At 48.1% G+C, this 26,087-nt stretch overlaps 1 protein-coding gene across 1 annotated transcript in view; it reads right to left on the bottom strand.

Annotated features, from left to right (window-relative positions):
• Positions 1 to 10,336: 10,336 nt before the first annotated feature.
• Positions 10,337 to 26,087, bottom strand: part of KCNMB4 (potassium calcium-activated channel subfamily M regulatory beta subunit 4) — a 17,488-nt gene continuing 1,737 nt past the window's right edge. Inside the window, exons 2-3 of the mRNA XM_026052804.1 lie at positions 18,401 to 18,528; positions 10,337 to 10,518 (exon numbers count right to left, since the gene is read on the bottom strand). Coding sequence (XP_025908589.1) covers positions 10,350 to 10,518; positions 18,401 to 18,528 — 297 coding nt within the window. The 3' untranslated portion in view covers positions 10,337 to 10,349. The remainder of the gene's footprint in view (positions 10,519 to 18,400; positions 18,529 to 26,087) is intronic.

Below are 26,087 nucleotides of genomic sequence, written 5' to 3'. Positions count from 1 at the left end.
GATCAGACGCAGAAAATGAGGTGAAGGCAGCCAGAATGTGCGCGTGGCTTGGCGGGGAGAGGAAAACGGGCAAAAAAGGGCAGATTGAGAAAGGGCCATGTGTTAATTGGGGGCACTTCTCTTGCCCGTCACTGACTGGAATAACAGTAATGAAGCCACTAAGAGAAAAGGTGGCTGATGGCAAAGGTAATAGAGAGTTATATAATGTCCAAAGCATCAAGCAGCGCAGAAGAGATGCGCTCAGGATGCCAAGCATGACAAATGCCAGCAATCCTGTTATCAATGTATCTAAAAGACACGTGGAGCCAAATTATCTGTGAAAGTCCAACTTGGAGAAAATAAACTGGCAGACAACTGGAATTAATTAATGCCCTACAGATCTGTGCTAGAAAGGTTGGAGAGCACTAAAAATATCCGAGGAGCCTGTTTCTTACACATCATGCCAATTAGATCTGGTCAGGCTGTGACAAATTTTCTGTAAACACTCCGGGAGCTCTCTAGGTGGTTGAGATACTTGCATGAAAAATTTCAAAGGCAAAAATGGAAGAGGAAAAAAAGAAACAGAAGAAAATATTAGTATYAAGTACAGTATGGGCCATCAGCCCAAGAAGATGGGAAATTTCAGTCTTGAGCATGGATTTCTCTTTGCTTTGATAGGATTAGACCTGAACTCAGACAAAAAGAGGAAAAGTCAGAAAGTACAGTGAGCAAACTTCCAACACTCTACTTGTCTGGACAAGACACTCTGATTTTGATGAGGAAAAGCTGGGGTGTAAGTACATGCTGCTGTGAGAAAGAAACTAGAAGGAGGAGAAAACCACTAGATATCTCCACCTACTTTGTATGACAGCCTTTATTTCACTATCTGACACAAGTGGCAGCAGGGCATGGGCCATTGCACCTCACACTTCTTGCTTCTYAGATCATTGCCCCACTTCAGTGTATTGAGAGAGTTGGGGCCAAGCTCTTCTCAGTGGTGGCCAGTGACAGGACAAGGGGCAATGGGTACAAGCTGAAACCCAGGCAGTTCCATCTCCATGTGAGGAGGAACTTCTTCACTGTGAGGGTGCCCGAGCCCTGGCACAGGCTGCCCAGGGAGGYTGTGGAGTCTCCTTCTCTGGAGATCTTCCMAACCCGCCTGGATGCCGCCCTGTGCCCCGTGCTCTGGGTGTCCCTGCTGGAGCAGGGGGTTGGACTGGATGATCTCTAGAGGTCCCTTCCAACCCCAACCATTCTGGGATTCTGGGATTCTCTATTCACTCTAGCAAGGTCTGACCTGTCCCTCCAGAAAAGGAGAGTCAAGTTCAATCCCTGGCTTGCTGCCTATATCTACAAGGAACAGGAATGGTAAATTTGGTGAAAAAAAGTGGCCGGAGGTCTAACCTAGCCCTACTCATATTTGCAAGTATGAGCAGTGTCTGGGAAACAGCCTCAAGGAAGGGAGGAAAAGAGAAGCAGGGAAGGAAAGAGTCTGGAAAGCAGGAGAATGCTGGATATCAGTTTATGCCCTCTGTCCCACCCAGGAATGAAACCTCAGCAGGGCAGGACGCTGCTCCTGTTTCTTGCATACACCTTCCTGGGGGGTTTCTACCTGTGACCAGGCCCGCTTTGCTTCTGCAGTGCCACTTTACAGCTTGAATTTGCACCCAGAAAGGGTGAATTTGGTGCAAAGACTTCATAAACAATTTCCCTTAACTACATCCCCATTTCTTTTCCTCTCTGGTGCTTATCCTGGTAATTAAATTATGCAGCCAAGGAAAGTGAGGTGAAAAACAGATGGCACTTACAATGTGATACAAAACAGTGGTGCATTTTTAAATTTTACAGCAGACACAGAGCCAGACTGAGGTGGTATATGGGYCCTGGAGTAAGTAATTGAACTTTAAAGACTGCTTGTGCAATGGCCTTTAGTGGCACTTAGCTTTTTACACTCTTAACTATAAAAATCAAGCTTTTCCCTGAGCATTGCAGCTCATMTAATTTGCGACAGAAGTTGGTTTCACCTAGCCAGCTTCCAAGGTAAATGTCCATGTCAGTGCCCACCASTTAATAAATGGGATTTGCACAAGGAGAGATCTTGAAGCAAGAGGTTTAGCCAAAGGAAAGACCCAGCACTAGTCAAAAAAAAGTAAGGGAGAATGATTCAAAAAAGACAGCAGCTCATTAATTAACCTGCCTCAAGGTGAGACACCGAGCATGTGCGAKCACGTTTCCCTGGTGCTCCATGGGTGGGATTCATCTTTTCCAGTTTTAGACATCCCAAAGTTATCTATCACTCACGTCTTCCTCCATAGATCTCCCATGAGACCTGAGGATCTCCTGTGGGTCATCTTGGTGCTGGAGACTCCTGCCTTAGGATGGGATTAGTTCTGGGCTCCCCAGTACAAGAGGGACATGGAACTTCCAGAAAGGGTCCAGCGCAGAGCTAAGGGAGTGGAGCATCTATCTTAGGAGGAAAGACTAAAAGCGAGCTGGGCCTGCTTAGCCCAGAGAAGGCTGAGAGGGGATCTGGTCAACATGTACAAATATCTGAGGGGAGAATGTAGGGAGGAAGGGGTCAAACTCTTCTCAGTGGTGGTCAGTGACAGGACAAGGGGCAATGGATGCAAGTTGAAACACAGGCAGTTCCATCTCCATGTSAGGAGGAACTTCTTCACTGTGAGGGTGCCCGAGCCCTGGCACAGGCTGCCCAGGGAGGCTGTGGAGTCTCCTTCTCTGGAGATCTTCCMAACCCGCCTGGATGCCGCCCTGTGCCCCGTGCTCTGGGTGTCCCTGCTGGAGCAGGGGGTTGGACTAGATGATCTCCAGAGGTCCCTTCCAACCCCARCCATTCTGGAATTCTGTGATTAAACACTGCTTGGAAGTGTCTGCCTCTCTCCATGTGCTACCAAGGGCTGAGATTTGGATGACAGGAGAGTCAGCTTAGAGAGGATGAATCTCACAGGGCTTTACACCACAATTCACTAGAAATATAATGCACTAGAAATATAATGCACATTTTGCAGCGTTATTGGATGTTTTCATCCTTGTAGAAAGAAGGTCTAAAAATATCCAGTGTTCCTGCCGCAGTGCACCTAAACCCAGCCTATCTGAACCCTGTCCAACTTGTTCTTCACTTTTAAGCCCCCTGTTTTTAAAGCCCTGAACTCTGGGGGCAGGGAGCAGGTGCCAGCRCTGGCTCCCAGCCCTGGGAAGAAGAGCAGGAAAGGGGAAGGGGAGGGAATGGGAGCTCCTCTGCACGCAGAGCCCAGGAGAGGGGCTTGCCAGCCGCGTGCGCCTCTGCATCGGCACTAGAAGTGTCTTCACTCAAACCCATGCTGATAAAAGGGCCTGGGCTGGTTGCACTACATATTCTCCTCTTCCCACTAAAATGGCAAATATCCCCCTCCGGAAAGGTGCTGGAAAGGATCTGCCCTCTCCACGCCTGGAATGAAACCGCCGTGAGAGGAGCTGGGCAGCCCCACTGCTGACGGCTGCTCCCACCACACGCGCGGCTCCGAGCTGGAGGTCATTCCCAGGGAGACCAACACATTGAACACTAAGAGCTTAAACCACCTGGATAAATACGGATGTGTTTATGGAAGAAATAGCAGGTAAAAGCATGGGTTCTGCACTGCTTGCTGTTCAAGGGGAATTGTTGGAAATGTGAAGGAACACTCACATGCGCAGGCAGGGCTACACCGAGCGGCGGGAAGCAGRATGCCGTAGGTACCAACTGCTGCTGGAAAACCACCCGAGCCTGAAAAAGAAATCCCCACTTCCCTGGGATGCAAAGGGACTTAGAGTCCAGCTAAAACCCTGTCTGAGAGGAGTTGGTAACACTGGCTGTGCTGCCAGCCCCCCTCTTCCTCACCCAAGGACAGAGCAGATTTGAACAGAGCCATCACTGCCAGAAATGCACTTTCTTGCAAGGGAAGCAAGCCCTGCCTTGTCAAAAGGGCTGAGCACTTCTTGCTGTTCTTCTCCTTTGATTGCATAGCGTATAATGGGTTTTATTTAAATGGAGAGGGCCAAATTATCAGAGGTCCTTTGAGTTACATAATGAATATTACTAATAGCAGAGCTTGATTTGGCAACAGAGCCTTCAAGGTTATTTAGTGAAGCACAGAGTGTACATCAAGCAAGAGAATTAATTTTAATAAGCCCCTGCAAAATAAATATAAAACAAATGAATTTGGCATTTTACCTATTTATTCTGGCTACTGTCAAAACCAACCTTGAAAAAGCAACTTAAGAACCTAGGCAGGAGTGATGGAGGAGGAGGAATCCAAGCTGGTACAAAATGTCTTGGATCTCTATAAAGCTAATTATTGAGCGAGACAGCTCAGCGTGCACAAACGTGGAGCAACGGTGTCTTTGGCAAACATTTACCTCACAATATGTGTATTTGGGTGCCTGGATAGGGCCCTCGAGAAGGAAAGGCCGGGGTGTGAGTGCCAGCATGGGGCAGGAGACCAGCGCTGCCTGACCGGGGTTCAGCCCGGCCTCGGATATGGATACAGATAGGCCAGGCATATGCATATGCCTGGAGCTTGCCCTGGAGCTGCAAGATCCTCCAGATCTTCCCCAGGGCGGAACTGGAGCCCTGAGGCAAGGCGGGAGCCCAGGCCTGCGCCTGGAGACGCGGCCCTGCCTTAGGGATGGCCCCTGCGCGCCAGGCCCAGCGGAGCGGAGGCCGCGCGGCGCCGGAGCCCACGCGCTCCCACTGGTCGGATTACCTGGTCTAGGCTCAAGCGCCTTCCCCAGGGAAGTTTCCAGAAGGCGGTTTTTCCTGCCATGGTTTCGGGCAGGAAGGCGCTGCCTGTGGGAGGGCAGCCGACGCCGGGCCCGGCGGTGCCGGCCCAGCCCAGCGCCGCGGCACCGGCCGCAGCGGGAAGCAGCACCCAGACACGCGGGATCCCAATGCCCAGCCATTAAAAGCAAAACCAGTTCAATAGACCATAATGCTTGAAAAATAATCTCCATGTCCCCCCAGGAAGTCACCGAGTGGCAGCGAATGGAGAGGGTTTCGCGCGAGGTGGCTGGTTCCAGCCCAAGGCGCTGGTGGTTTTGCCACCAAAGCCACGTTYGGCTCGCGGCGACCACAGCCCCGTGCTGCCTAACCTCTCCAGGGGACTTTTATTCAGCATCTCTGCTTGCCAAGAAGTTTCCTTCCACCAAATGTTATGTTTGCTGTATCCCTTCAGCCCTCATTTATTAGCTTGTATTTTTCAGAGCAGGAACAACATTTTATTCCTCTGCTAATATTAGCTCTTCATGCTTGCCGTTGAATCATCTGCCCATCAAACTGGTGCTCGCAAACCTCCTGATCTGGCATATTTTAAAAATTCAATTAATTTGCCCTTTACCTTGCCTTTTCACATCATGAATAACCCCAGGGCAGCACCTCACCCCACACCTGCACATTATTGCTTTGTGCTGACAGCTCCGCAGCCCCTTTTCAATCTCCCTCAGCTTGTAGCCAGCCGGAGATAAATTAATTCTTCAAATAAGATCCCGAGGCACTGTATAAAATGCTCATTACAGTGTATTGCTTCACGTAAGCTTCCATTAATCTCCAGTTTGACTGTAAAAAAGCACTGAAGCTCATTGGACACTATTTGCTTTTAATAAACCCAAAGCATTTGCTATTTGGGATTCACTTGCCTGGATACTCAGAGGTTCATCACATATGCTATGTATTTTCCATAAGGATTGAAAATTAGTCCATTGAAAGCAAGGGCATCCGATTAATGCCGCAAACACATTTTTATTATATTTTTTTTTGCTATCAGAATTTTTTTTCATATTTTTTCAGGGGAAAAAGGTATGTTAGGATCAGGACTGCCCATCATGTAGCTTTATTGACCGTTGTATATTCAGTCCTTCCAAACTAGTCTTCCCCTGCTTATTAAGAGGTTGTTGGACAATTTAATGGTTAATTTTGAACTGTGTTCAGCCCGTTCTTTTCCAGAGGACTAATGTTAGGAATGAGAACTTGGCTTTTGGATTCCTGAGAGCCCAGGGGCCCCGGCCACACAGCGCGTAGAGCCTGGACACGGTCTCTGCACCCCCCAGCACCCGTTCATGTGCTCCATGCAAAGACACAGACTTTGCAGCTTGCTCACATGTCAGTGAACAAAGGGATAAACCTTAAGTTAGCCTCCAAAATCATGAAAAATCTCACGTTATGTTTGGCACTGCTGGAACTCATTAACTTCAGGCAGACCTTTTTTTTAACACGGTACCCAAGATGACTCAGACATTTTTCACAGCATTTCTTGGAAAGTTATATCAAGTCGATTGCTGAAGTTGTTTATGTATTGTAGCTAAGTATGCAATTTTACAGCTATGTAAACATAATCTATAATAAAATTGTACATTCAAATTGCAGGTATATAATTTAATGGGCAGCTCTATTTTTCTTCATATTGCATCTCCAGCCATGCATTCAATGCATGCAAAGCAATTTCTTGGCATGTGAGCTTTAAAGCCACCAGTGCATGAAAGAGCTGTGAATTAAGCACAGTGCAAGTAATTACCACCTTAGTGCTAGCCTAGCAAACCACAACRAAAGTGGCACAGCTTCTGCGACTGCAACTTTGGGCCTGACTCATGCGGTGGGTCTGTGAGCCTGCCAGGCAGAGTGATTAATGGCCCCCATGGAAAACCGCTGAGGTTTTCCCTCTCTTGCTTTGCTGCCGTTCTGCAGCAAAGGTTGTTAGTGAGGCGTATCGTTGTAGTAACCTCTAAAGACGTGGGAGAGGGAAAGGGGGTTGCTCCTGATGGAAATGCAGTGGGGAAATAGCAGCTGCTGCGTGCTGAGGAGCAAGCGGCTCTGCTTCTCAGGAGACACCAAGAGCATTTTCGGGGACTGACTCAAGAGTGCGTGACACAATGAGCTTTGAAATTAGGAATCCTGCTGAGCTTCTTTCGTCCTGCCTTTAAAACACGTGCAGCACCAGACTCACCTTTGCAGAGCCTCAGCAGCAAGAGCCTGTTCCAGCAGCGCCAAGCCGAGCTGCGGGCGCAGCACCTTTGAAGGCACAAAGATATCAAAGGCACTTCTTAATTTCAGTTTTTAAGACCTACACCCTTAGCAGCCTGCATGGTTGCTTTAAGGGTTACTTTATCCCTTTAAGGTGAATGATCTTTCTTGTTTTATTTTGATCAAGGACATTTTTGAACTTAAGCCAAGGGAATGGAGTGGGACAAGGGGCCAGGTAGAGTGATGCTGCTGGGGTGAAAATTATGATGGACATGAAGGGAGCGCCCTCTCCTTCCAGGGCAAAACTCCCACCTGGCATTGAAATAAATTCCTAAGGTGGTAGTTATATTTTCTAATCTACATGGGTGTTTTGGCCCCTATTGGGAAGCAGGAAAGGTGCCAGGGATGCTGTGCCCCAAGTTTGCAGGGCAGCAGGTGAGGATAGTGCACGGGCAAAGGCGTTCAGCGGGGCCACGTGTGTGAGCGGCGGCGGCGGCGGCGCTGCCTAAACCCCGAGCAGCCCTCGGGAGTCAGCCCCGCAGATGGCACTGACCGAAAAAGCAGCCGCTTTGGCTGGCAATACGTTTCAGAGAACACTCAGCAAAAACCGGAAAACGCACAAATCCGACGGGGAAATCAATGAATAATCTGCTAGAAGGAAATCCCGGCTTCTATGAAGCACAGGGATTAGAAAGACATTTTTAAACCAACTAAGTATAAGCTGTGCTGGAAGAATGAATTGGGGGATTTTTTCCCTYGGTGTCACACACTGGTGTGCGGGGGAGAGAAGCCCTCTGCCTTTGCAGGGCAGTGTAGCCGGGTAGGTCACGATGCTGAACCCTGCAGGAGGATTCAATGCGCTCCTCGTCGCTGTGTCTTGCTGCCCGAGGCCCTTGTGGGGAGCAGATCCTGCAGACTGGCAAACACCGCGTCCCGTCCAGGCGCCACGAGGACTCCCTTCACTTCTTGCCTTTTCCCTCTGTGAATCRGCCACACAATTCAGGCACAAAAGCTCCCAGGGCAAAGGCAGAGAGGATTTTGTTAATCTGGATTTGCGAGCAGCGAGCAACTGGATTAAAAATCTGGATGAATCTGTGTCGTTGCCTTTTTCCCTCTCCTTTGGAGAAACACAGGACAGGTGGATGTGGGAGAAGGTGGCTATTCACCCCCTGCAATGCCCTGGGTGGGAAGGGGACGAGGTGCACAGACCTCCATCCCACTCCGGCAACAACTGCCCCACAGTGGCAGTTCAGTGGGGTTTGCAGAGAGGGAAAGTTAAAGGAAGAAAAAAAGGAAAAAAAAAAAGAAAAAAGAAAATTAAAGAAAAAAAAGAAAAAAGAAAAAAAAGAAAAAAGAAAAAAGAAAAAAGAAAAAAGAAAAAAGAAAAAAGAAAAAAGAAAAAAGAAAAAGGAAAAAGGAAAAAGGAAAAAAGAAAAAAAAAAGAAAACAGAAAACTCCTCAGAGGTGCAGCCCTGTGTGGGATGTTCCAGTGGGCTGCAGGATGCAAGTGAGGTCACGGCCGCGAGACAAGAGCCAAGTGAAAGCCGGTGTCCTTCGCACGCCCATCAGGACAGCGTTGCCAAAACGCTTCCAGGCAGCAGGGAAGCTCCCACCTCTCCTCAGCCCGCATTGTATTTAATGGTTTTCCTTGCCACAGGCCGAGACAGGCAGTACCTGTGCGTGCTGGACAATTCCGATCTTGGAATGAACGTGTGATCCTTTAAGCAGGGTTTTTCCATACAACTAGCATTTTTCACCCACAGAAGTGGAACCAGGTGTAACGAATATTAATCGGAGCTTCCACTGAACCATAAGCACCAAGTTCCCGGCTCTGTAAGATTTCCTTAACTTCCTCCAGGATAACCGGCACCTGTGCACATGAGGACCAGACTACTCTCCAAACGTCACGCACAGGGTAAGCTCAGGAGTGAAGCCTTCTAGTCACCTGCATCTCCAGGGCAGACAAGCTCACAGAACACAAAGCCTGATGGAAACCACTTCTTACGTGTCTAATACGGTGTGTCTGAGACACACACAGGACCGTGCAAAYCCCAAGGGTCAGAGGCTTCCAAATCCTCGCTGGTCTTCGGGAAGCGCCTTCCTGTTGTGCCAGAAAGGCAGGGAAGCAGAACACGTATCAAACGACACAAAGAATGAGATCACAGGAGATCAACGCTGTGAACAGTATGCCTGGAACTGCAGAATTGTTAATGCAGGTTAAGGAGCTTGTCACGCTAATGTCAGGCTGAGTGACTCGTTTTCCCTGTCGACCCACACGGCCTTTCTCCTTGGGTGCCCACGGGCCCCACGGAGCAGCATGTGGCCGCCCCTCTTGAGTGGCCCGCCCGGGACCAGCATCTCCCCGGGGAGCAGCTAAAGGCTGGGAAGGGGCCGSCCAAGGCGCTCGGGAGCGTCGCCTCGCAGGGACGGGCGCGGGGCCACCCACGGCTGCACCACGCGCACGTGTCTCCCCTTCCTCTGTCTTAAACCCTCCAGGTTAGGCACGCAAAGGGCCACCAAGGTCCGCAGGCTTCTCTAAGCGAGCGCGTGAAACAACCCGCCTCAACGTGGAGCAAATCCCTGGGAAAACTCACTTGGAAAACACTTCAAATGAAATCTCTGGCTCCTTAAAGTCAGCGTTTGGCAAAGAGGGTGATGGAGAGGGTACAAGAGAAACTGCAGGGACTGAATACCACTGAGGCAATGGAATTAGATCCAGGATTTAATCACTCCTTCCAATAAATGCTAAGTTTGGGGTTTTGAGAGCGTATTTCTAACAGACTGTTACATTTCTTCACAGTGAGCAGCTGATGATGACGGATTTTGTCTAGACAGAAGTTTGAATTTTAAAGTGAAGTTCTACAGTGAAAAAAAAAAAACAATGAGCACAGTGTTATTTTTGTCTTAAAGCTTTTTTTTTTTAAACAAAACAAAGGTAGAAAACAAAACCACCAAGTTTCATGGCGTTGGAAACACAGTCTATCATAAAGTTAATATTTTAAATAGTTAATRTTAAACAATAGTAAAGATTGCTTTGCAGAGAAAACTTAATCACATTGAGGGTTTTCCAGAACTGTCTCTCACTGCGGCTGCGGCCCGGGTGGCTGCGGCTGAAGCCTGGGAAGAGTCCCGCGTATTTGGTACGTGCAGCTTCTTTTGGTGGAGCGCATCGATTTTCCGTCATGGCAGAAGCAGCAAGTGGGCGGCATTCCCTGGGGCGGGCGCCCAGGAGGGATCTCCGGCGGCGGCGCCTCGCTCGGATGCGGCCCCCGCACACGTGCGTGTGCTCCCCACATCCGTGGGCAGCCGAGGGGCGGGCGGCCGCGCCGAGCGCCCCCGTTKGCCGCCTCGCGGCGGCGCCTGCCCGGCTCCCCTGTCCCGCTCACGCGTGTTTCCTCCTCTGGAGCGCCTCGGCCTTCACGGCCAGGCTCTTGGCGCAGATGGTGAGCAGCACGATGAGGACGCCGACCAGGAGCGTGACGAGGGGCCACAGGAAGCAGTGCAGGAGCACGGCCTCGTCGTGCGTGCGCTTCAGCATCACGTCGTCCGGCCTGCAAAGGCGGGCAAGAGCAGAGGGRAAAGGAAAATAAAGCTGAAGAGAACACCTCGGCATTATCAACTCATCAGCTGCCACGAAGACAATACAGACATCTTATTTGCAGCAGTGTTAGAAAATGATTACATGGGCTGCTCTCTTTCATTCGTGGCATTTGTTTGCCTATCTATCAGCAGCTGTCATGGCAGACCACCAGGGCATTGTGTTTGAAGCGTTTATAGACTAAAGTTCATTCATTTTGAAAAAAAAAAAAAAAGAAGAGGAATTAATACTTTGGGTCTTCTTGGGGTCACAGTAATCACACGCAGCAGTGAGAGATACAGGAACAGGCTGTGGATTGAAAAATCACTCAAATGAAAACCTGTTAGGGGGCAATTACACTTATCTGCCTCAAATGGCACCAGAAACTGCACAATGAATTTAAGGGCAACCAGGTCTTCCCTTTGAACTAGGAGCTTTGATTCAGCCATGGGGCACGCGGAGCGTCCTACCGAGAGCCTTGGCTGCAGCCTGGATCTGGGCAAGGAGCCAGCCCTTTCCTTGCATTTCTGAGCTCTCTACGTATCTGATCCGATGGTTGGGGAAACTGCCCCTCAGGCTCCCCAAGGGAATGGCAGGAGGGTGCGGGAGAGCAGCAAGGCAGGGGAGGAATCCCGGGAGACTTGGAAATTCAGCCGGCCCAAAACGTCTGAAAGATCTGTTGTCCATCTGCCTCTTCCAAGTCTGCAAGGCTGGTCTGGAAATCTGATGGCAAATTCTCCTCCTGTCTGGCTTTTTCTGATTTCCCTGCAGTTTAATGGAGTTATTAAATCAGTCTCGTGGCACTTGCACTTTTCTCCTCATCTAGAGCCAGAGACGTAGTTTGCTGAAAAACCATCWGTAAAGGAAGGACCTAGAACTTCTCAAGCTAGGAAAAGGGCATCGTCCAGACCCGTGCCAGCATTCCGGGACTGATCATTCCAGTCTCACGTGGCTTTGCCCGGGCAKCCCGATGCCCCTCAGCACAGTGGGCTTCGCAGCCATTCATCCTGGGAATTCAGCTCCTAATTCTAAGAGGGCGCCTGTGGGAGCAGGTTCACACACAGGAGTGCAGCCCTTGGGCCATGAGCGCCTTGTGCTGCTCCGAAAGCAGCCCTGTGAAAACACTCCCTGTCAGGGCAACAGGTGGAAACCCTTTTCCTCTGCCGGGAAATCCACGAAGGGAAAGTAAATGTGCAGATGTGCTTCTCTCCTTAGCCACACAGTGACAAACAGAGCAAGACTCTTACCTTGCTGAGCCACTCCCAAGCAAAGTTGCGGTTTGGTAATACAAAAATCAACCAAAAGAAACCCAGGTGCATACAAGAGCAGGACATGTGAAGTCTGCTCATTCGAGATCCTCCAAACCAAAATCAGGTACATGTGGAGACCATAAATTGAATAAAATTATATTAACTTTAGGTGCACAGACTCACCAGTTTATGGCACACATATGGCCATTATTGGACTATGGCAATAGTAGCATGCAAAGAGAGGACACTTTTCCAAGAGGAATAATACTGCTTTCCCTGTATTCACTGTATCACAATCCGTGAATAACAGCGAGCTCCCTGGCAGTGAGACCACTGACGTGCTTTCCCCTTATTTTTGTACTCTTTGATTAGTACCCACTCACAAGAGAAGTTTAGTTTAAGTATTTGTTAAGTTTAGAGCTGGGAGGATTGAATGCTAACAAGCTAGAAAATTAGATTTAATTAGAGAAAAAAAAAAAAAAAGCACGATTAGAAAACATCTGTGCCAACCACAGTAGCAATTAATTATGAACACTCATTGTAGGTAGGAATTTACCTCCTGGAACTTGGTAATTTAAAAGAGTTTCCTTCTTGGCAAAGGGTCATGGACTTACAAGGAGCCTCAGTGGAGCCCCAGGATGAGTGCTCTCGTTGGGTGTGCGCTGTTAGCTGCAGCCCCCTGTTCCATGCAGTGCACGTGAGGCAGAAGGGAAGGCAACAATTTGCTGCTGGCTTTGGCCCTGGGCTCGCAGCGAGTGCCAAGGTCATGCTGGGGTCCCCCAAAACTGCATGTACTGAGKAACTGCTGGTGCCACATTTGGGAAGGCGAATGCAAGGATGGAGGGTGCTCCTGCTGCGCTCCTGACAGCGTTCCCGGAGACGAATCAGCCGCTCCGGGAGGGCAACAACCCCATTATCTCCCTGGCCACTCGGAGGCAGTGCCGTGGCCGCAGCCGCGGGTGAAGGAGCCCTTGGCAGCCSATCCATCACAGAGGCAGCCGGCGCTTACGGAGAGGGCTCTGGAAAACAGCTTAAGGCAACACAGGGCCCCCCTGAGATGCAGCTTTTGCAACAGGGAAGTGCTTAAAGAGGGGAAGATGAAAAAAAAGAAAACCTGTTTACTATTTTCCCTTCAAGATAACTCCTTTTACGTCTGCTCTTGGGTGCTGAGATTGCAAACAACAGGAAATAGCAGCTGCTAGGGCGGGGATGGAGAATCCCTCCTGCTCCCTGCGTGGCGCTCAGGGTCCATGCGGCGCCACGGTGCACTGCTCGGAAATGCTCTGCGCCACCAGGGAGAACAGAGAGTTGGGGAAAACATGAAGAAAGGATGGGGGGGAGCGTTAAGGTGGAACAGCCAGGCAGAGAAACTAGAACAACACCCCGAAGAGCCCCRGCACTCGGCACGTTGCTCTGCGCGTGCGAGCTGGATGCGGAGCCGTGAGGAGCGGCTGCAGGGACGAAGCCGCCTCTGCYACGGAGAGGCTGGAGCGCAGGGAGCTGCGCAGCTCCCCGGGCAGCGCAGGGCAAAGCTGGGGATCATCYCAGCCCCCAACCACTGCGGCCTCTCCGCAAGGCAGCTGGACTCACCGTCTGGTTTTCACACAGATTAGGTGATACCCTCAGCCCAGCAGCCAGGACCACAGTGAGCACAGTGTGAGTGAAGGGCAAGGAGGCCTCCTGGTACAGACCTGAAGAATGATCATGTTGGCATCTCTTTGCAGCTGTGACACTTTGTGCTAAACAAAACAGTAAGTATTTCACGCAAGATCAGCAAGGTCCAAAAAGCAGAGTGGGGAGAAAGGATATCAAGAGGGAGAGGTGTTTAGATCAGAATTAACCAGATGAATTAAATAATAGAAAAGTCATTAGTGATTAATTAGCAGGTTAGTCTACAGAGGTCAGACTGCCCTTCTTCCAGGCTGCCTGTTCTCSTGGCTCCTCCGTGTGACTGCAGGAACTATTCTCTACCCCTTGAAGAAATGAATCATCATGCAGAGAAGAAACCTCACCACAAGCATGGCAGTCTCTGAAGGAATCTGTTAGGTATCCTCACTGCTTGTGACAAAGTAGCTGTCTATGGAAATTTGGAAATATATAAAAAAAATAAACAAATGCCAAATGTTTGGAGACAAACTCCAGATATCTTACAAGATATCCTGGAAAAAAAAGAGACAGAAAAAAAAAAAAAAAAGGATATGAAATAAAATCTGCCTGTAAAAGATATCCAGAGGACTCGGCAGGACTCAACTGTCCTCTCCCAGTTCACGGGCTGCAGCCCAGGAGCCAGAGCTGCTCACTGCAGRATTAGCAGCACTAACCATTTGCTGGTCAAAAGGAGCTCTGCACCAGCCCAGCTTTGGGTTCAGGCTGCATTGAAACAGTTCTGGTATTCCGGCGTGAAAAATCTTTGGCTTTTGCCCCAAGGCACACGCAGCAGGAAATGAAGCTGCATTAGCTCAGAGAACTATGTCTGATGCCCATTTGGGAATCAGCAGCATAGACACCAAGGCACTCGTCTCAACAAGCACCGATGGGGGAAAGCAAACTCACTGCTGGGACCCATGACACTTTGGTGTCCCCACACAGTTACTTCTGAGCRTGGGCATCACTGCAGAGCTGTGACACAAGAGGACACGGAGCCAGGATTCCAGGAGAGGCTCCCAGGCTGTGCTATGGGTGTCCTGGGGTCACAAAGGAGGCCACCAGAAGTTCACAAATCCCATATGCTGCTGGGCCTTCAGGAGAACAGCCCTTCAGTGATTATCACCGCGCAGAAAACAGAAACCCCCGATGTCTGGAAAATAATGCAAGCACCAAGGAAAGCTACACAGAGTTCAGCAAGGCAGAAAACACTACATGAAACCACTGAGAAATCACTGAGAAATTCCACCTCTAATTCCATTACTTTCATCAGCAGCTGAAACAAGGCGAGCAGAAAGGTGGAGAGGAACCACAGAGGTGCTGAGGGAAGGCAGGAGCACCAGAGGCAGCAACAGAAGCGGGCAGAGGGAACAAGAGGATGGTGGCAGGAGGGGGAGAGAAAAAAATATGTGAAAACATATGTAGCAGAGAGCAAAAAGAGAGAGGGCTGTGCTTCCACAGGAACAGAGAAGGGAAACACAGCTCTGGTTGGTGCAGCGAAGGCAGCGGCCACGCACAGACTCTTCCTTCCCTGTTACCGAGCAGGCAACGAGGGGCAGAATTCTGCTTCATTTCTGAAAGGTGGAAAGTCCTGTGTATTTTTAGCAGGACTCTGAGGCCAGGGTGGTGACCTGCCGGGGCTCTGACCAGGGCTAACGGGATTACCCCCGTGTTACACAAGGCGTGACGGCTGCGTGCTCCCAAGCAGGTCTCCCGCAGACGCTCTGGAGAAACTCCGGAGCGGAGTGGGAAGAACCGCCCTGCGGAGGCCACCACGGAGTCGCAGCAGTAGAGAAGGTGAAGGCACAGGAGCATTTCAGTTCTCTTTTCCTTATCCCTCCCTGTGCCATTTATGTCGGCGATGGAAGCCCAAAGAGGCGGGGGGAGAGCATGGAGGGGGGAGATGCATCTTACAAGTATTTCTTTGTATTCAAAGCGAGCTGGATTTAAAAGTATCTGCAATCTGTATACACTTACAGTGTATGTGTATAGCGTTACATCTCTGCTGTTCCTTACTAGCAACAATATCCTTTTGTTCCCTGGCCTGAGTGCAGCCCCACAGGTGATGCAGCAAAAGGAAGGTTAAGAAATAAAACAATCATCTTAGCAGAGGGAAATAATTTGGAAAAGTTACTAAAGTAGCAAAGCCAACCAGGATTGCTGGCCTTGCTACTAGGGCACCATGCTGGGTGGGCACAGGGTGAAAACACGAAACGGTGCCGTAAAGGAGGCATGAAGAAGGCAAGGGCTGACGTGGGTCCCCTTGCGTGTCTGTGCAGAAAGGCAGGAATGAGGTGGAGGACTGAGGCACAGGAGCTCTTTGTGTCTTTCTCTTTTGTTGCTGCTTCTGTCAATGAGACCTTTAACTCGAAGAAAAAGTGGCAGCGTGTCCTCCACCTGGCCTGTCCCCTCAGGCCTCCCTCTCCCAGGCGTGACACCCAGGCGTGACCCTTGTTCACATGAGGCCTTGACGACTGACCTAAGGTCCTCTGGCTCTCTGGAGTTCTCCCAGAGAGAAGCCTGTAACACACCTAAATCCCAACTTCTGGGAACATGAGGCCCCCTTGAATACACTCAACACGAGATCCTCAAACCCTAAAGCACTAGAGCTTGGCACCTTGCCAAAACATTGGCAACAGCTCAAGAACATTTTCTTAATTTGTCATGTATTTTCTACTCTTGAGTCAGTGAATGCTGTGCTCTGCTGGGCATCATGATGCCAACAGGCTCCACAACCAGAAAAGCAGCTTGCAGTGCTTGACCCACAGCTCACCAGGGAAAAGTGGGACACTGAAGTGCCTGCAGTGGCAGGCCAAACCCTCAGCTTTCATTTGTTCTCTCTTTCTCCAGGTTATGTTGTGCTTTGGTTCCCTATGATACATGCTGGCAGTGTGCACACTGTGTTGCCTTTTCTTCTTCTTTTCAAACAAGACTATTGCAGTGAGTCCCACCAAACCAAACAGAAGCGATCCATAACTGTGAACTCTCATAGATTAGTAGTGCTCTCAGAATTACTGATTTAAGATGTTCATTCATTGCACAGACACTTGCCTAGGATTCTATTCTACTATTTCAAGAGATAATATTGCAAAAACTGCACTTTTCAAGGAGGCTACCACTACAGTCTGTATACTGCTTTATACAGACTTATATAGAACAGTTAATTCTTCCCCACAGTCTAGAAAGTATTGACAGAAAATGTGCACCCTTCCATTTTGAAGTCAGCAGATTTTTCCCCTCAGTTCATGTTTCTTCCTGCTTGACAGGCTGTGTAACTATCAGAGCTGTAAAAGGGTACCTAAGCAAGCACATTCCCAGTCAGCAAGGCTTACATTTCAACACTCATTCCTCTCTGCAGAAGGAAATAGATGGCATATACATTTTAGCTTAGACTATCTTCAAGCACCTTTGGCAGTGAGCCTTGCTTCTGCTGTATATAAATTGCTCTGCAAAAGGCAAAAGGCAAAGTGTTTTAAGGCTGCCTTAATGTTTGGCAATAAAATTTAACACTATGGGATACAGCAATGCTAAAGGAAAAATACCATGCTGGAGTGCTGCACAGTTCCTCTGAATTAGCCCCGGTGGCGCTGGGCCGTGCCTGACCTTGCCGTGAGTTTGTCCCCACTTCACTCACGGATGTGATGTGAGAGTCACCTCAGCCAGCTTGGCTTCCCTGCCAGGGCGCTGCCAGTCCTGTGCACATCACCCTCAGCTCTCACTGGATTTGATAGTCCATGCAGAAACTAGACTCTTCAGGGCACATTTCACCTAACCTGTAGTAGGCATTTATATTGGCATAAGATAAAATGCTCCTATTTCCCCTCAGTCGTTGTAAAATGTCACTTCAATCCTGCCCCAGCTCCTCACTTCCTCCCTGCAATCCCTAATAAAGTCAAATATCTGATGCCAACTCTCCCAAATAAAGCCCTGGATTAGACCAACAAGGCCTGTGTAATCTCCACTGAACCTCCCTCATCTGTACAACTTCTAAGTTCTGGCAGGATAAGACTCCCTGCTTCCCTTAGGGCTGGGTACTGCAGACATTTATGTAAGTGCTCAACTTTGCTACCCAGAAGAGCCTCCTTGGCTCTAACAGAATTACTCAGGCTGATCAGCTTAAGCACGTGTCACACGTTTGCAGATTTGGTGTCTAAATCCCTTAAAATCTTGGCTGATCTGGAATCTGGAGATCCCAGGTACTTCCACCTGCCAGGCGGCACGGAGCACACACATTTCCTGAACACCCTCCAGCCACTAAGCCGTAGCCACCACGTCATCCTCATTTCCCAGTACACCACTGTCAGGAAGAGAGACAAGCGAGAGCGGAGAAATCCCTCCTCTTCCCACTTACACAGGGAAGAAAAACACACAAATCCCTCACTGYGTACGCAAGTCACATTGTAAGCAGTAGTAAAAGAGTCAATACAGAAGCCAAGTGCTTTAAACTACAACTTTCCATTCTGAAAGTATGAATAAAAGGTGGTAATTCTAAAAGTGTTCAGTAATCATATCCGATTCATTAATCCTCTATGAATATAACTCCTGAGTAAGTTTGCACCATTTATTGGTCTCTCTTTGCCTCCAGCTCCTTATGAACACAGCAGGATTTCTTTCCTCCTGGGGAAATGAACATTAATACCTAAGTCAGGAAATTGCCACCTGAGCGCTTTAAAAAAAAAAAAAAAAATATCCCATAGAATAAAATGTTTTAAGCAGAATTTCTCTGAAGATTTATATTTTTTCTTCAAGGGATAAAGATGCCTTTTCACTCTTTGTGATGTTGTTTGTCAGTAGTCAGAACTGTCTCAAGAAAATACTTATCTAAAGAAAATAAGTATTATCACTATGTATTTGCCTATATATATATATAGCTACATATACATGCTTCAAATAGAACCAATGGACAGCTGTTAAAAAGATGTATAAATACTTCAATCCATGCAAATGTAGGTGATTACTTACCTTAAGTGCTGGTTAAAATAGCATGTAAATGGCTGTGAACCCACTTTTTCTTTCCAGTATTTCTGCTTGTATGTGACATTCTCAGAGTTCTCCTGATCATCTCTTGCACAGGGAGGGATGTATGAACACTGTGAAAACATGTCGCAAAACAAGAGTTACTTCTACACTCACAGACACAAGGCATCACTTTCTCTGCTTTCCTTGTAATATTGGTATTATTAAAATAGGCGAAGAATAATTAGTACAGGCTTCAAAGAACTGAAGAACAAAAACAGAGCCAAACTTTGCTTGAATTGTTCATTGCTGCTTACGTGTTCTAGAAAAGAATCCATGAGTATTCAGAAATACACTAAATGTTTTATGGTGTCTTCTTCCCTTATCCAACCAATCTGCCACTTAACGTCCTGTCGTTTTGCAATGATGAATCCAAGAATGAATCAGTTTTGAGTTATTTCTGTCCAGATGCTTGGATTGTATTTAAATACAGTCCCATTTGAAGTAAGGATGCAATCAAAAGTTTCATTTAGGACTATTCTAATAAATAATCAAAGTACACCAACAGACTTTTCCAGATGTTGATATCTGCTAGCGAAAGATGGGTATTCTTCCAGTTTTACAGCATGTGGAAACAAGCACAGAAAACCAAAACCGCTGTTTCAGCATCAAGGTCCAGTACCTGCTCCGACTGTTTGGGGTCAGTAAGACATGAGCACGTGGTGCAGCTCTTTGCAGGTCCCAGCCTCAAACATCTGCCTCCAACCCAAGTTGATGGCGAGAAGCCCTCCTGCTGATTCGGGCCATTTCAGACTGGGTTTTTACACTGTCAGCTCTAGGTCGCAGAGAACCCACCACCCTTCCTTCCTACCCACCAGGAATTTAAAGCAGAATAAAATCAATATTCATTTGATTGCAATCCTGTAAGTACCTCAGTGTCCAAGCACTGCTCCTCTTACTGTTATTAGGCATCTGCAGGAGATGATTAAAGGAGATCATTAATGGAAATGTTATTCTAAAATGAGCAATACTGCTCAACTTAYCCTCAGTATCCTGGCTTTTCATCCAGGAAAGGGCATAGGCAGCAAAACCCAAAGGGCACAAATAGTGACATGTAACTTCTTTAAAATAAGGAGATGTGAGCACAAAAGTGACTGGGCAGGTAGCTATAAAGCCTCCTACCTAGCCTAGGTAGGGTGAGGAAGCAGGAGATGCCAAGGATAGGAAACCCCTACAGGGATCCTCACGTGTGATGACAAGAAGGTTTCCTCACAGCACGTGGAAGGCATAACAACAAGGAGATTTTTGCCCTCTCTAAGCACAAAATAAAGATCACCGGGACAAAAAGGTCCGAGTGGCTGGTGAGAGCTTTTCTCTCCCTTTCCATATGGGGAGTTTTCACAGAGGCCTATCATGCCCCTAGCTGCACACCAAGTCCAGCTCTGTGGAGCTGGCAGTTGATGTTTAGGATAAAGCAGCTTCAAGCCTCACTAATCCAGAGGAATAGAAGCAATCTCAGAATCTTATTGGCCTGATCATGTAAAACCCGACCACTTCTGTCAACATTTAAAAATACTCTCAGGAGCTTCCAAACTACAAATTTTCACTTGTTGCTGTCGAGCAGAAACTCACTTTTTTTCCCCACAGATAAGTGCCCCCATTTTCACAGCACCCCACATCTGGAGGGGCTATGGTACCGAGCTCCCTCTAGATCCCTGCTTAGATCCCCGCCTAAACTAGGATGTCTCTGCTGCTGACAACTAAAAAGGCAAAAGTAGCACCATTCTTCTACAGAAAAAAAAAAAAAAAAAAAAAAAGAACTCAGGATTTTTCACACACCGTAATTTCCATTTCACACATTTTCCCTCTGTCCCCAATGCCTGAGCACATCTGTTCAGCAGCTGGGCTGAGCTAGCAAAGCTGGGACATAAACACCCTGGCCCCGGCCTTGCCACACTATCCCACCCGGGTCCCCACAGTCCCCGTGCAGGCTCCCCGGTCAAGGTGGGGCTGAGCACTCCCAGCCTTCACGGTGCCAGGAGYGTTTTGGGGCATGAGCTCCCAGAGCTCTTCACAGTGCCCTCCAGACCAYTGACACTCAGCTAGCACACAAAATGCTGAATAAAAACTCCTTTTTCTGCAGTATTAGCTCCTGCACAGAGCTTTTTTTCTCTCATTCAATGTGCTGTTTCCTTGTAGCTCAGCCCACATCTCTCCTCTGCTACAAAAGCATGACCTACCCAGCACTCTGAAATTTCTCTGCATCCTGCCAAGTCTTTCCCATAATCATGTGAGTTCTTCAYCAAGTTCATGACCTGGTGAACTGCTATTCATCCCTAGCCTGCACTTCAGCCTTAATAACAACGGCAGACGTTTCTCTGCCCAAGACTGTCCATTTGAATGGACAAGCAGCAAACTGTAACAGTCCCTGAGGACAGACCAGTCACACAGGGCTGGTATCAACTTCACTTCTTTTTTCCATCAACTCCCACACTCYTCCTTCAGTACAACGGCACTCTGAGTGGAGTTTGTCCATGAATCACTGGGACCTCACTATCTGAAACTGTTTGGGCTTGGAGTGAGTCCAAATTCACCTCTRAGGAGAGGAGTAGTCCCTGCCTGAAGGGAAATCTTTGTTGTTTGAATCTCATGGGAAGCTCTAGCATCTCCTCAACCTGATGAGGGCCTTGAGGCTACTGTCTCTGGGATGTCAACATGGTTCCCACTAACCTGATGTTCATTTTGACTGTYGGGTCAAAATGAGTTGGGATATCTTCTTCCAAAACCACTTTGGGGGTGCTTTACTTGATCAGCTATACAGCTTTCTAAAACACAGTCGGCATGTAGATAACATGGCAATTTTTACTGATGGGAGTTGGGTGGATGATCTCTTGCTTTGGCAACAGCCAGTTTCTGAAAGGTTAATTCCACAGAACAGTGCGTGAAATCCCATCATGAAAAATAAACGCCAAGCGCTAGACAGTAAGCTAGGATGCTTTGTGTTTGTATTTACTCCAGAAGAAACATCAGTTTTCAGTGCCAGTGCMCCACTCTCTATTACTTTGAAGATGAAGAATAGCACTTAATATTAGATGTTCAGAATAAATCTAATGGAGTTGAGATTTTTGCAGCAGTGCTACAGGTACTTGGTTCTGTAATCAAACACCCTACACTATATCAATGATAACATTATTGTGCAATTCAAATACAGGCTCAATTACACAGCTCAAAATCAGCACCAAGTCATTAATGTTCCATCTTCAATCAAAGCCACTGTTTGGGTAGATGAGTCAGGATTCAATTCAGTAAAGTGTCAGAGAGCAAATAAGATACCTTTACAGGAGGGTTTTGAGACTTGCATCTGGCATATGACTGATAACACTTCGGTGTGTTTGCAGATGCTGCTTATTTCCCATTATTCCGAACATTCCCTCAGAGCACATGTTCCTCCTTTTCATGGAGAAGAGACAGAGGAATGAACCTTTCATCGTGGTTTATGTTCCAGCTTGGGGTTCATACTTTTCGGAGATTCATTTTTGTCTAATCCAAAATCATTCTTAGAGAAAAGGAGCCTGTCCCACAGCAAGGATCCCCAGGTTCAAACTCACCCAAGTGCACTCACTGCGAAAAGATACAGCAGGAAAAGGAAACTACAGCAACAAAGCTCAGGCCTCCTCTCACCCAATTCGGGGCAGCCACGGTATCTGGGCACAACATCTGCTAAAAAACACCCAGAAYCACTAACCAGGAACCACAACAACAACAAAAGGACTCTGTGTTTATAAACAGCCCCACATATTACAACACGTGCTGAAGCTGTTGAATACTGTTTCTTGCTCTTCTGGAGTACTTTGAAGATTACCTGAAAACTGATGTTATAGCACCAGCCTAACACAGGATCTTAGAAAACACGGCAGTTTTCTCATGATCAGAGTAAGAGGTTTGAGTGCCAAGGTTGGAATTAGCCCTGCGCTGAGAAACAGCTTTCAATGAGGTTAACACAGCAACTTCTGTTGTAATCCTGGTGGTCCAACACTAAGGAAAGGCACAAAGTTGGCAGGACAAAAACGAGCAAACTCCTCCCAGCCAACATTCATTTAAAACAAATTTTTTCTTCCTCGTTAGACCAGATGATAGCATTGCATTTCTCAAGACAGATCTAATAGAAGTTGCCACCTCTGCCAACACGTCCTGCTCAAGCTCACTAAGGGGTTACGTGCAAGTTAAGCTCCCTGCAGAACCTGACTCTTGCCCGTTGCTGTGATGTATTAGAGCGCTCATGACATGAAGCAGGGGAAAAGGGAGATGTCCAGGTCCCTGCTAATCCCTGCAGGCTCCCACTGGTCCGTAGGGAAACTGTCCCCACACTGAGGGAGTCCAAGCTGGTGCCCACGGCTGATTTTTCAACGCCTACGTTCTGCAAACAAACACCCATGAAGTGAACTGATCCACAGTTTCTTGCTGCTGCTCACAGGCACTGGGGATTCATCTGCAGCAGCTACAGCAGCTCCACAGGGAACAGCTGCGTGGCGTGGCATGAACGCCAGCCCACTTACACACGGGACGCTTTGCTCCTCACTGGACCTCTCCTTCACATTACTGGTGATCAGGGCGTAATGTGCTCTTAAATCTACTCTGCCACAGCTCATCTTTGAGAGAGTCAAGAATGTGAATCAGTTCCATTCCCAGCACATGGAAGAGAGAGGCCTTGGAGGAATCCATACCTCGCTGCAGCATCTGGAAAATGAGCAGTATGTCCTCTGCACAGCATCCCTGCAAAGTGCTGGGGGAAAAGCCTCATGAGAGGGCTGTCATCCTATCATCAGGCCTTTAGGCCCCACATCTGGCCAAAACAAGGTCAAAACGGGTAGATCTGCAGTGGCCACTCGAACCGCGGGGTTCCCAGACGCACGCTGGCCTGTCACAGCCTCGGCAGCCACCGCTGCTTCGGGTGCGTATTCCAAGGGCACCAACTCGGGGTGCAGGTACCTCCCTCAAAACCRCCTTGTTTCTAAGGACATTGCACCCTGGCCATGTGTCTTACCCAGCCAAACCTACGTCCCCATGCATGTTACCAACTGGCTGCACGGCCAGGCSATCCTAACAAATTGACTTTGGAATTAATCCCCTTTTAAACCTTATCTCCAAGATTGCTATTGCTATCAGAGCAGGCCAAGAAAGGCTCCATCAACTGCAATTTCTTCCTCGGGGACAGTGATGAAAAACAAAAAAGAAACCCACAAATCGCCCAGRCTGTAGGGAAATGTAATTGCACGCAGTGCTTCATATTTACATTTCTGGATTAATTCTGAGCCAGCTATATAATCTTTTAAGAGCTAAAATGAAGCTGGATTCAGTTGTGCAATGATGTGATTATCTCAGSAAGGAAGGGAGGAAAAATAAAACGTTTCCTACAGATAGACCTCACTACAACAGGCAGATCCGTGACCGCAGATATCCGCATATCTATAACCACAAACACCTCCCGCTCTACTACAGAAAGCAGCAGTTTTAGGCTGACACACAGGGGATCTCTTGGGTGGTGTGCAGTTCCCAGACACTTTCTTATGCTCACGTGCTGTCAAGAGCCCCAAACACACACTCCTCACAGCACTGATTTTTGATTCCTCTTGGAAAATTCCTGTACAGAAAAGCTTTTATACAGAGTCTAAGACTGTTCCAAGGAAATACTCTTTTTTTTCCCCACCTTTTCCCTGTGTTGGTTGGAATTGGCTGGCATGCAGCATGTGTAAGTGCATGAGCACAGGCGGGTGTGCTCTGAGGACAGCACAGGAACGGCAGGGTTAACCAGGCTCCATTCATAAATCCGTACAGACCTAGATAATGAAATCACCAGATTCCTAATCTGCTGCTACAACTAATCCAGTTCAGCATAAAATCCAGAAGGCTTTTAAAGACAGTAAGACTTTGGGACAAAATAAAAAGGAGAATGTAGCTACTCAGCTACAYAGACATTAAACTAGACAAAATAAAAGCCATATACTAAAGCAACAGCTATACAYCCTTCCCTTCCTCTCAAAAGAAATGTTTTCCACTGAGAACTAAATGACTTTTAGATTTGCTATTGGTTTTGCATAAGCTCCTTAAGGTAAGGAAAATAAGCGCAGCACRCTCCTTTCCATGTTCTTGTCCACTTAGTTTAGCTGCGTTACTACCTCACAACACAGTTACATCAGGAGCTGTATCCTTTCCGCTCGGCCCGCAGCCATGGGCAGCCCGTATCCCGCAGCGAACAACCGGAGCTGTGCAAGAGCAGCCACCACGCCACGCTGCCGGCAYGCAGATCCGTATCTGCTCATTAATTGCTGCATAAACGGAGGCTCCTGAACCGCGTTTCCAGGCACCTCGAGCTTGGAAACCTCCTTGAGCGCAGCGGGAATTCAAATCCAGCAGCCAGGGGCTGGTCGTGCTCTGGGCTCTGCTGTCGGGAGCAGCCCAGCTCATCCAGGCTCTGCTCAACCCATTTCATGGAAGTCAGGACAGGTTTTACCATCCTGCTGTCCCCTCTGGATTTTGCTCCCTTGTTTTCTGGAAATGACTTGAACTCTCCTCCTCTCAGCCAGAGTGCTGCATGGAGAAGGTTTGCTCAGCGCTAGAAAGAAACTGGAGAAGGAAAAGTCCCATTTTGCAAGGGGACACAACTTCAGATTTAAAGACACTTCTGGTCAGTTCATCTCCATGCAGGTAATGACTGCAACTTTCAAGAAAGGAAGAAAGTTAAAAAAAAAAAAAAAAAAACCTTGCTTGGAAAAATCTTTTACTTAAACGCAACCATCGTGTCCAGAGACCAAACGCATCCCATGAGGGGGGCCCAGCTGAGCATTTTCCGCATCCTTTTTTTTTTTTTTTTCCCCCCCTGGGGAAAGGGGTGCTCCAGAGAGCTGGGATATGGCAGTAGCAGGTACAAACCCCGTCCATCAGGGCACTTTGTTCCCTTTTCTTCCCCTTTTTTCCCCTATGGGCCGTTTTCCAGTCCCACGGGCATTCTTTCTCCCCATTAGTGTTTTCTCTTTTCCCTGGACTTTTTCTTTCTTCTTTTTTTTTTTTTTTCTTTACAAGACATCTCCCCATTCCCTGGTCATTCTTTTTCCCAACAGACCATTTATTTCTTTTCCCACAGGCCATTTTTTCTTCCCCTCGCCACCCTGAGCCATTTTCCCCTGCGAGCCTCTCCCCTCCTTGCACAGGCTGCTTTATTTTCCACCCCCACAGGCAGGCTGTTTTTCCTTTCCCACAAGCATTTTTTTTCTTTCTTTCTCCCCCCCCCCCCGACCATTTCACCCTCTACAGACCATTTTTCCACCTAAGCACATTTTATCCCCATCCTCACGGACTTTATCCTTTATTCTCATGGACTGTTTCCCCCCCCACACACACACACAGGTGGGCGTTTTTTCTTTTCCCACGAGCCCTTTTTAGTTTCTCCCTCCACAGACCCTTTTTTTCCCCTCCAACGGACAGGACCCGTTTTCTGCCGTTCCTTTACCCCACTGACAGTTTATTCCTCACCACGGGCCGTCCTCCCCGGTCCCGTCCCCTCACAGGCGTTCCCTTCCCTCACGTTATTTTTGCCCCACGAGAGAGCGTTTTTCCTTTTTAGCACCGCTTCTTTTCCCCTCAACGGGCCGTTTCCCGCCTCCTACACCGCTTCTTCCTCCTCCGGACCGTTCTC

Source organism: Nothoprocta perdicaria, unplaced genomic scaffold (genome assembly GCF_003342845.1).
Source record: "Nothoprocta perdicaria isolate Ctin4 unplaced genomic scaffold, notPer1 scaffold_91, whole genome shotgun sequence".
NCBI classification, from domain to species: domain Eukaryota; kingdom Metazoa; phylum Chordata; class Aves; order Tinamiformes; family Tinamidae; genus Nothoprocta; species Nothoprocta perdicaria.
This window is presented reverse-complemented; position numbering and strand designations above follow the sequence as displayed.